A 12,281-nucleotide genomic window follows, 5' to 3' on the forward strand; every position below is an offset into this window, starting at 1 on the left:
TATCTATCTATCTATCTATCATGCCCTTCTCTAAATAAACCCAGCAATATGTTGTTATATACTTGGTGCTTTATATTACTTTATGACTTTTAAAAAATAAAATAAAGGAAAATATATTTATAGAACCTTTTATATTAAGTCATATATTTCCCATTTCTGGTGCTTTTCATTTCTTCCTGTGAATTCAAGTTACTCTTTGGTGTCATTTCCATTTATTATGAAGTTTGGTTGTCCTTTAGTATTCCTTGTAAGGCAGTTCTGCTGGTAACAAACTCAGTCTTTATTTATCTAGAACATCTTGCCTTTAGTTTTGAGGGATCGTTTTGCTGGATATAGCATTCTTGGCTAATATTTCCTCCCTGGCACTTTAGGTATATCATCTCATTGTCTTCTGGGTTTGAATGTTCAGATAAGAAGTCAACCGTTAATCATGTTGATGCTCCCTTGTACGTGATAGGTCATTTTTGTCTATCTGATTTCAATATTATCTTTTTGTCTTCCTTTCCTCTTTCCACAGTTTAGCAATGATGTATCTATTTGTGGACCTCTTTGTATTTATCAAATTTTGGCTCATTAGGATTCTTTGATGTGTAGGTTAATGTTTTTCATCAAATTTGGGAAATTTTTGGCCATTATTTCTTCAAATATTTATCCCACACTTTCTTTTTGTTCTCCCCTCTTTCTGCGGACAACTGTTATACACATGTTAGTAAATACATTGTCCCACTGGTCTCTGAGGTTCTGTCCATTTTCTTCTATTTCCCCCACCTCTCTTTTTCAGATAGGATAATTTCTATTGATCTATCTTTAAGTTCACTGATACTTTCTTTTGCTTTCTTGAATATATTGTTGAGCTCCTCTAGTATTTTATTTAATTTATTGTACTTTTCAATGCCAAAATTCCAATTGGATTCTTTTTAATATTTCTATTTGCTTATTAAGATTCTCTATTTATTGTGTTGTTTTTCCCACTTTTCTCCAGCCCTTTACACATAATTCCTTTTAGTTGTTTGAACGTATTTATTATAGCTGCTTTGAAGTCTTTCTCTGCTAAATTCAACCTATAAGGACATATAGAGAGATAGTTTCCACTGGCTGCCTTTTTTTCTCTGACTATTAATCACACTTTCCTGTTTCTTTGTGTTTCTCATATTTTTGTTGTTCTTGAAAACTGGATATTTTTAAGAATATAATGTAGCATATCTGGATTCTCATTCCTTCATCAACTCTAGGTTATTTTTTTTGCTTGCTTCTTTGTTTAGTAACCTGTGGGCTAAATCTGTGGATTATCTTTCCTATAGTGTGTGACCACTGAGATGTCTGCTTTTTTTATTATTTATTTTTATTTTTAAGCCTGGCTTCTGAGAGGTCATTCCTATGTCTGCTTAGCTCAGTGGTCAGCAAATGATTTGAAGAAGTTGTGCCTAAGCATCTTGAGCCAATAAATCTTATATTCTCTGCTAGTGGATCTGTGAGTGGTTAGAAAACCAGTGCTGTAGAATCCTACTCCTCTTAGCTGATGTTCAGCAGTTTCAAGCATAAACATTGCTATATGTTTTTATTCCATTTCTAGATACCAAAATGGTTTGTTATTTTTTTTAAATCAATTTTGTCTAACTTTATAGTTGCTTTTTTGGGAAGAGAATTTGCTGAATTCTTTGCTCTCCTTTAATAAGGTTTTGTCTTTGCTACAGCTGTAAGCTTAAAAGTCTTGAAGTCTCTGCTTAATTCAACTTAGTGTTTGCTGTGAGCCAGACACAATACTGGGTTGCAAAGAAGAGTAAATATATAGTTGTTGCTTCCAAGATATCATCCAGGGGAGGGGTAGAGAATGGAACTTAGAAGTGGGTTGAGCGGGTGGGGCTAATATTAATTGAGCAGCTATTTTATGCTAATGCCTGAGCCAGACCTCTTATATACATTCCTTCATTTAATGATAGAATGAACTAGTGCTTTCTTGACCTACATCTGAAATATGCTTAAGTATTAGGACTATTTAAAAATAAATTTTATTGTTTTTTAAATTTTATTTTTATTTTATTTGTTTTATTTCTATAGAGATGGGGTCTCGCTATGTTGCCTAGACTAGACTCAAACTCCTGGCCTCAAGCAATCCTCACACCTTGGCATCTCAAAGTGCTCATATTACAAGTGTGAGTCACTGCCTCACCTGGCCTGGTTTTTGCTTTAATATAAAAAAGTATAAAGAAGAGGAAAATTGCACACAATCTGATTCTTTACATATTCACTAAATTAGTTCAAAATAGAAAATTAAAGAGAAAGTGCCAAATGAACATGGTTAGAAGTTCTTAAGAGTAAAGAGATATAAGAAGAAAAGTTAAAGCCCTGCTCACTTGTCTTTCACTCCAAAGGCAATAATCTCAAACAATTTCTATGAATTTTTCACAGACTTTTTTCTATACATATATTAGCATGTATGTATGTGTGTATCCTTGCTCATTTGTATAAAAGGGATTATGCTATAATGCTTTCTGTTTTTCACTTTTTACTTTGTCTTGGAGATTTTCTCATATTAGTACATATAGTGAGACTTGCATTTAACAATTGTGCAATGTCCCACCATATGAACATATCAGTTCAGTGCTGATAATTATTTAGGTTGCTTCCAGTTCATGTAATTTGAAAAATAGTTTCAAGTATGTTTGTACAATACATTATTACAAATAAAATTGCTGGTTGTATATACTTTCTTTGAATAGGAATTGGCAAGCTGTCTTCTGAAAAACTGCAAATTTTACTCTCTGCCATTTGTTCATGAATGAGCTTAATTCTCCCACGACCCCATCAATCCTCAAAATTCTCAAATCTGATGGGTAAAAAAATTGTGTAAGTTTTAAAAGCTCACACAGCCTAGAACATATATAAGCAAATAAATAGTGTTTTATACTTTCATATTGTTAATGACACCATTGATCAAAAGCCTTAATAAATTCTTTTGAAAATGACTTTCAGAACAACTTAATAAGTTACCTATCTCCAAGTCACGTCTTCCTTTATATTTATACTTTATTTTTGATTCCCAGTGATATTCTTCAACTTGAGTGGTGGCACAAAGGCTCTGTTTGGGGATTCTCTCTCCTCATTTCAGTAATAGCCTTCAATAACTCCTAATAACAATAAAAACAAGGCCCATTAAGTAAATTGTGAACATAAGAATTTCTAGAACAATTGTTATTTGTATTGATTTGTATCATATAATCAATTCAAAATAAGTGATCTCAATCGAAACTTCGAGACAAGTCCACTGCTTACCCACTCTCACTCAACTCCTGAACCTCTGTATATAAATCTCTCCATATAGAAACGAATCTTCCAAGCCATGCATTTTATTCAGAGGGCTTTGGACAAAGGCAGTGTAAGGTAATGCCACTCAGTCATATTTTATTTTATATATATATATATATATATATATATATATATATACGCACTGGGGTAGATCTTGAAGATACGATCATGAGCAAAAAGAAGCCTGGTATTTGCTTTAATGCAGCTTACAGTCTAACATGAGAAAGAGACATTAGTGAAGCAATCATACATACACACACACGCACATATGATATATATATGTGTGTGTATATGTATACACATATACATACTATATATGTGTGTAAATATATATATGGTGTGTGTGTGTATATACACTTACATATACACACATATAATTAAAAACTTAGGCAAATGCTATAAATGAATAAGATAGTTTACTGAAAGGCTACTATATACCAGGCACTGTGATAAGTGCTTTATAGATATCATATCCTACAAGTCTCAACAACTCTTAAGAGGTAGGCATTTATGATTATCACCACCTAACAGATAAGAAGCTAAGAGTCATAGAAGAGAAGGAAATTGCCCAAGCTGCATACCTAACAAGTGGTGGAGGTAAGATTCCTTTCCAGGCAGTCTAATTTCAGTGGCTGTGAGCTTAACCAGTGGCTCTACTGCCCTTCTCTCAGTGTGAATGCATTTTAGATAACTGACCCAGTCCAGGGAGTTCAGGATTGCCTGAGCCAGACCATGCTGGACCTTCTAATCTATATTAAACGCATTTGACCTTCATCCCAACACTGATGGGAAGCAATGAAATGATTTTAAACAGGGAACAATAGAATTATATTTAAGATTTGAAAAGATCACTCTTGTGGTAGCTTGGAAAATGGATTAGAAAGGCTAGAGGAAGGGAAGCCAACTAGGAGGTTACTACAAAGTCCAGGTGAGAGATGATGGTAGTTCAGACTAGGGATGTGATGTTGGAGATCAACATAAATAAATGGATGCATTTGAGAAGAAGCGGAGATAGGACCCTGTGGTATTTTGGAAATAGAAAGAGAGGAAAAGGAAGAAAAATGCTTCCTTTGTTTCTGGCTTGTGGCTGAATATTGGTAGTGCCTTTTACTGGGAGTAGTGGCAGTGGCTGAGGACCAAGCTTGGGAGAGGAGAGCTAATGATCCCTGGAAAAGGTTGCATTTGCAATCTTCTTGAGATTTACAAGTAGGGATGTCAAGCAGACAGTTGAATATCAGTGTAAACTGCAGAGGTAAGGTCCTGGCTGGAGATAAACATGGGGGTCACTGGTGTGTGGCTGATGAGTGGCACTGTGGGGATGAGTGCTATCAGCTGAGGAGAAAGCACAAGGCATGGAAGGAAGAAGCCAGCGTTATACTTTGAGAATTTCTTACAAAAAAATGGCAGATACAAGAGAATGAACTGGAAAAGTGGACTGAAAAAGAGTGGTCAAAGAGTATGATGTGATGTCATATGAGTCAAGGAGGGAGGGAGCTGACAATAGTATCAAATGCTGCTGAGATAACATAGTTTTTTTAAATGTCATTTGGATTTAATGGATGAGGGGCAGCTCTCTGGATTTTTTCCTATGTCCTGTTCCTCTATCACGTTAGATAAGTATCAAGTGAGAAAGCGGCAAACTACATTAATTTAACTTTGAGTACAAATGATTCTGTCAAAATACTATTGAGTATTATATTCTCACCTCGTATTGAGAGAAAATGTAAGAAATTGTTTTAAAAAGAATGTTTTTGCATCTTTTGGAAACCATTCTTGAAAACATTGAAGACATAATTCATTACATTACTGAATAATTTATATATAATAATTTTCTTGAAAATACTCTCTCAGAATCTAGTACTAGCAAAAAGTTCCTTTCTCTTAATGAACTAGTAAGTTTCCCTTTACTGGATAATGAAACAGTATAAGCTAATTATATTGACCTAATATATATTAACTCTATATCTAACAATATAACCTAAATATAATCAGGAAATTCAGAGCTACAGTTAATATGAATGGGCTGTAACTAATTATGTAGCTTATAGGTTTATTTGTAAAGTGGCTCATATTCTTTTTAGAATAAAAGTAATTAAAAGTATGTAAAATAAAGTAAAGTGAATAAATAAGTAAAAAATAGTTTGTACATTATATTGCCAGTAACTTTGATGGGAAGTCAGGTATAAATAGATTCAAATTTGACTCAAGAACATGCTAGGAGTGTTACCTTAACTTAATAAAAAATGAATATTAATACTTTTCATATGGGATTGCTTTGAAAAGTAACTGTGATAATGTATACAAAGTATCCACTATAGTTGGCACATAATAAGGGCTTAACTGTTGTTGCTTTCTCATGACATCTTTCTCCAAACATCAAACCACGCTTTCATGGTAGAATTTGTTAAATGGTAACATTAGATTTTTTAGTTTTATCTTTGCTTTGGTTTGTCTTGGCCACACTGGCTCTTGCTGTGTTATTTGAATTTGTATTCCTAATGCCTAGCACGTTGGTAGCATGTGTTCAATATTGAATTCACTTTCTTGAATGAGTGTGTAAATGAATGAATGGCAAATGGATGTGGAATGTGTGTACTTCCATCTCCTTCTCTGTCCCTTACCATCCAGCTTTTTTTTTTTTCAGTACCAGTCTAGCTCCTCCCGTCCTTTAAGGCCCCTTAAATCTCACCTCTGTTGTAGAGCTTCTGATAACTATAATGTGCACAGACTGGTCTCTGTCCTTTTAGCCAGGTGGTTTTTATCCTATTTTTAGCAGTCGGCTTTCCTTAATTGAAAAATCATGTGCCATCTTGGTTTATGAAACAGAGAGTAAGGGGCTGTTCTGCCCCTGCCCACTCTGTGGTGGACCCTCTACCTTGTATAGCACAGGCATCCTCTGGGGTATGCCATATATTTTGACCCAAAATGACATTCAACACATTCACTTTGCTTTATTCTCCAGTTGTCCCATGTGTTTAATACGTATTCTAGTCTGCCCAACAGAACTATATGATCCCCAGAGGCAGGAAGAATGTCTTACACTTCCTTCCTACCTCTCATGAGACCTACACAGGTGGTGAATCTGAAATAAGTCCCCAAGAAGTGTTTATTCATTATTTCTTCTTAGGCTTCTCCTTCCCTTCTTGAGTCGATGTCAACTGAGGGGAATTGAAATCTTCCTGGTTGATATGGTAGCCTCATCAGAAAGAGTCCTTATTATGAACATTTATTAAGTTCCTAGTTCTGTTCAAAACACTCTGTATACATTGCCTCATTTAGTTCTTATATCCCTGTAGGATAGATATCAACATTTCAGTTTTACTGATAGAGAACAGAGACATTGAGAATTTAAGTAACTTGCCTCAAGTCCCATAGCAAATAAATTTTAGTTCAGTTATGTTTGATTCCAAAGCTCTGGCCCTCTCTACTATAGCATGTGATCTCTCTGTTTTAACTATGTTTTACCTTTTATTTTATTTTATTTTTTGGAAGGAGCCCTATACCCAGATGGAACATCTGGAAGGAACAAAAATGATGACATGGTTCCTCCTGGGAAAAACTACACCTACGTCTGGCCGGTGAGAGAAGAATATGCACCTACTCCAGCCGATGCCAACTGCCTGACCTGGGTGTACCATTCGCACATCGACGCCCCAAAGGACATCTGCTCTGGGCTAATTGGGCCCCTGCTGGTCTGCAAGGAAGGTAAGGAGCTTTGTTTCCAGGTAACTAGGGAGTTGAAATGTGAATAAGATTCAGGTCTTATTTTGCCTACCTCCTTTGTTCCACACAGAATGTGCCTCTTCTTCCAAATTTCTTTAGAAATTCTGACATGGAAGATCAATCTGACACCATAGCAGAGGGCAATAATTCAGATTTTTGTCTAAGAATCATCACAGCATTCTGAGACTTTATTATTTTAAAAAATGATATTTCATAACACAATGTATAGAAAAGTGAGAAATTTAGTCAAATGACCAGGAATGCCTTTTGCTTCATTATTTCACCCAAATAATCATTTGCTATTTTATCCCTTATTAGTTGACTTAGCATGTCTGTAGTTTGTCAATAAAATGAACTCCCTTTAGAGACAGCAAGTCTTCCAAGTATGTGATTATGAAGATTTCTGTTTTATGACTTTTCTCTTCTATGGCTCTGTCATTTCCATTAAAGCCTTTTGCTGATTTTATATTGTGGGTTATCTTTGTAGGTATAGGTCTTCACCAAACTTCACACTTGCCTGACACTATTGGAAGGAAGCAAAGCTCATCTTGATTTAGTTCTTTCTCTCTACTCTTTTGAATGTGCCTGACAGGTATCCTGAATAGATATTCAGGGACACGGAATGATGTGGATCGAGAGTTTGTTATAATGTTTACTCTTGTGGATGAGAATCAAAGCTGGTACCTCAATGAAAATATCAAACATTTCTGCACCGACCCTGATTCAGTTGACAAGAAAGATGCTGTTTTCCAGAGGAGTAACAAAATGCATGGTGAGTACCTCCCATGTTCCCAAACATATACCAGGCCTTTTATACTATAAGGTACTACAAGGGATAAAAAATACACAGAAATGTTGATCTGAGTTTGGCATGATTTATAACTCAGGGATGACCATGGTTAGAAAGTGATACAATACATGACACATGTTTGAACCTGAAACAATCTGAGGGGGACAAAGCAGTGGATACATGCTAAATTGGGCATGCAGTGTGGACAAAGCCACAGAGCTTTGGGAAAATGGAGGGATCAATGTTATATTGTAATTGGAAAAGAATCGGTGCCTGAGGTGAGCCCAGAGCATGGGTGGGCTTAGACTGACTGGAAGGAGAAAGGAGAATGAAATCATCGTTCTATAATAATCCTGTGTTTTGCAACATTTTGCTTCATCCAGTAACCATTTTCTGAGCCGCTGATAAATTTTAAGAACTGAGTTATGCATGGGGTTTAAATAAGCACTTGTGAATTCATTATATTTCCCAGGCATTCTTTACATCAACAAAATTTACTGAGCATGCACTATGCATCAGACTCCGTATTTGTTCAAAATAGTGAACTTCTATAGTTACTTCATTAGTTGAGATGGGGCACTTACTCATGCCTGTTTTGCAAAGCAGTAGCTTAATGTAGCATTTTAGGATTTTCTTAGAGAGTTCTAGTGAACATAAAGGAAATAGTCAACCTACATATCCCACCTTATTCGTTGACATGTCTTCTTCTATTGCTTCTCTGTCTCTCAGAATTGTTCTAACCAAGGTATCCTCAATATAGTCATAAAATCATAAGAGAAATAGAAGGAGCTGAAGATCATCTAACGTCTCCATTTTACAGAAGAGAAACTGAGGTCAAGAGACTATCAATGACTTGCCTAAGGTCAAAGTGATAATTAATGCCAGAGAATTTCCTGAGAGAAGTCCCATAGCAAATAAATGTAAATTTGGCTGTGTTTGATTCCTAGGCACATCAAGGCATGATTGTCAGTACATTGATTATTTCCATTGTATTGCATGCCTTCTCTTTTCCTTCTAGTGGTATTTTGGCAACCTTATGTGTAGTGATTCTTGGAAAATATTTTAGGAGGAAAGGAAGTAAGGGAGAGAAGGAAAGGGGAAGGCAGGGAGGCAGAGAAAACAATGAAGGATGTAGTCAATGAAGACATAAATTCAAATCATTGCTGTGACCAGTTGTAATGCATATCCTTTACAAAATGAGAGTGATGATCTCAAATATTGCAGAAAACTACTAATTGTGATTACTTAAGACTCACCTGCCCAAATAATTCCTCTTACTCTGTATTTATTCTTTTGAAGTGAAAATGTCCAACAAAATGAAATGAATTACATAAGCAAACATAGATTACATGTATCATAAAAAGAAGCCTGTCCAGGCACAATGGCTCATGCCTATAATCCCAGCACTTTGAGAAGCAGGTGTGGGAGGATTGCTTGAGGCCAGAAGTTCAAAACCAGCCTGGGCAACATAGGGAGATCCGTTATCTACAAAAAATTCAAACAAACAACAAAAAAAATCAGCTGGGCATAGTGGCACATGCCTGTGGTCCCACCTACTTGTGATGCTGAGGTCAGAGGATTGCATTAGCCCGGGAGTTTGAGGCTGCAGTGAACTAAGTGCCACTGCACCCCAGCCTGGGTGACAGAGCAAGACCCTGTCTCAAAAAACAAAAACAAAAAACCCTAGCCTGTATGCTGAAGTAGATGTGTGTTTGCAAACAATCCTTCAAGACTGGAAAAGGGTGGGGTATTGTGGCACACGCCTGTAATCCCAGCACTTTGGGAGGCCAAGGTGGGAGGATCACTTGAGGCCAGGAGTTCAAGACCAGCCTGGCCAACATGGCAAAACCTGTCTCTACTAAAAATACAAAAATTAGCTGGTCATGGTGGTGGGCACCTGTAATCTCAGCTACTGGGGAGGCTGAGGCACAAGAATCTTTTGAACCCCGGAGACAGAGGTTGCAGTGAGCTGAGATTGCGCCACTGCACTTCAGCCTGGGTGTGACAGAGCGAGACTCCATTTCAAAAGAAAAAAAAGAGAGAGAGACTGGAAAAAGAGACCTAATCAAGTAAAGGAAAAAATTTAATTAAAAAAATCTAGACTATGGAAGACAATTAATATGTACAAGTTTTATTGATCAATTTATTTAAATTTACTAAAATAATTTAGAATTAATTGTGCTGCCTAAGTCATCAGGCATTTCAGCAACAATTGCTTTTAACTCAGTTCGAACTTAAGAAGGGATATTGTGACTTTTTAAAGCCCTGAATCAAGTTCTTTTCTGAACTTGGTCAACTCCCAGCTGCCATTTAGATGGTTTTAAAGTATTTGGTCCTGGATTTACGCCATAAACTTAATAAGATCCTGCTCCAGCAACATGTAGTAAAAACTGTTTTTCTCTTGGCTTTTTAAAGTAAACAAACAAACAAACAAAACAGTTCTCATAAATTCCTTTTAATCAATTCCTTTTCTTTCCATCTTACTACATGCTTTTGTCACTTCATTAAGTAGATACTATGTGCCAGTTTTTTCTGCTAGGTCCTGATAACTGTTAAGATGAACAAGACAGGGTTTCTAGTTCCAAGGAGCACAGAATCTGGTGGAGACAGCAGATATGCCAGTGAAGGATTATGACAGAAGGTGACTGAGCCTCCTGTAAATATGAGCAGCACTCTGTTTTCTCCTGACCTCATATTGCGCTCCCACAGCAGCTCCGAGGCTGTTCTCAGTGTATGCTGATCTTCACTTTTATTGAGTGTTTTCTCTGGAAAAAGGCCAATAAAAACATTTCATTTCTCTTTTGGACAATATACATTTCTAAGAGCCAGGTTTTTCTGCACCAAAACCTTACAACCAATGGTCTGCACTGGTTTTCCAGCCATGCTTAAGCCCGTATTACCAACATTTCTGGTCCCAGTCGCCTCTGCAGGGGAGTTTCTTCCACTAGTTTGTTTCTGTTTCCAGCCCTCAATGGATACCTCTTCGGAAACTTCCCGGAGCCTGATATGTGTGTTGGAGAATCTGTGTCCTGGCACCTATTTGGAATGGGGAATGAAATAGACATCCATTCTATCTATTTCTATGGTAACACCTTCATCAGCAGAGGGCATCGGACTGATGTCGTCAACCTGTTCCCAGCCACCTTCCTTACAACAGAAATGATAGCCGAGAATCCTGGGAAGTGGATGATAACCTGCCAGGTCAGCGACCACCTACAAGGTAAAAAGGATAAAGACCAGAGTTGATATGTTTAGAATGGTACAATCAAACCACACAGTCACTAGTGCTCATCCAGTACCTACTGTTAGATAGAGTCTTGTATGTACTATATTTAATTAGGTAATAAATATACAGGAAAATATAATGCTCATCTCTTTGATATTCTATCAACAGATGTTTATTGACCACTTCTGTATGAAAAAAGTGGGGAAGTGATTAAAAATTGATGAGACCTTCGAGGAACCTGTAATATAGTTGTTAGACATAGTTAGACATTCACAAAATGAATACGATTTAAGGCAGAATGAGATAAATGCTCTTTGGGTGTTGCAGTCACTACTCTGGAGCAATCAGAGGGGCTTCCTGAGGAGCTGGCTCCTAATATGAGCCTTGAAATATGAGTAGGAACTGAATAGATGAAGAAGGAAAGAAAGACTTTTGAGGAAGCAGCATGAACTGGGAAAAACACATGTTCTTTTTGAGCAACTGTAAGTAGAGTAACAAGGTTTTAGCACTGGAAAGGACTTTCTGGATAATAAGGACCAATCCCCCCTCGAATTATTTAATTTCGTTTTGAACATCTCTTGTGAGTAGTTATAGCAGCTCATCTCATCTCTGGACTGCTCTATTGGAATGTTCTTCCTCAAATTGAGACAAAACCCATTGACCTATAGCTTCCTTCATGTCCTATGATAGGTGCATGATAAACATTTGTTGGCCTAAATGCCTGTTGAATGACCTGGTTCTGGTTTCTTCGGACATCATACACTATGTCCTTTCTTAGCTGGACCATAATGTTCCTTACAGAGAAGTGATGACAGAAGAGCCTGGGAGGCTCATCAGGCCCCTTAGCAAAGCTAAGGAGGTGGGGCTGTGTGATCCTTAGCTCTTTTGGCACACTAGTGACATAATCAGTGCAGTTATTTAAGAAGATAAATGTATGCATGCAAGAAGGACTTGATGGAGGAATTCTGACCACTGGATGCTAGTTAAGAAGCATTTGACAGTGTTAGAGGTCTAACACCTAAATGTCTGCCCTAAGATGATGAAACCAAGACAGAAAAAAATATGTTAATGGAATAGACACAGAAGAAATAATGTCTGATATTTGGGTACTAACTTCCCATAGTCACTAATAGGTGCAAAGATCCAGCTGCTCAGGGCTGCTTTGGTAACACATTCTTGTTCCTGTCCACCTTCCACAGTGAGTCATAGCATTAGTCAACTGCAGTATCCCAATTA

General features: G+C 36.9%; 1 protein-coding gene across 1 annotated transcript in view; it reads left to right on the plus strand.

Annotated features, from left to right (window-relative positions):
- The window catches only part of HEPHL1 (hephaestin like 1), a 93,574-nt gene that overhangs the window by 35,151 nt on the left and 46,142 nt on the right, over window positions 1-12,281 (plus strand). Inside the window, exons 3-5 of the mRNA XM_057299218.2 lie at window positions 6,799-7,011; window positions 7,622-7,801; window positions 10,785-11,039. Coding sequence (XP_057155201.1) covers window positions 6,799-7,011; window positions 7,622-7,801; window positions 10,785-11,039 — 648 coding nt within the window. The remainder of the gene's footprint in view (window positions 1-6,798; window positions 7,012-7,621; window positions 7,802-10,784; window positions 11,040-12,281) is intronic.

Source organism: Pan paniscus, chromosome 9, assembly GCF_029289425.2.
Source record: "Pan paniscus chromosome 9, NHGRI_mPanPan1-v2.0_pri, whole genome shotgun sequence".
Taxonomy (NCBI): domain Eukaryota; kingdom Metazoa; phylum Chordata; class Mammalia; order Primates; family Hominidae; genus Pan; species Pan paniscus.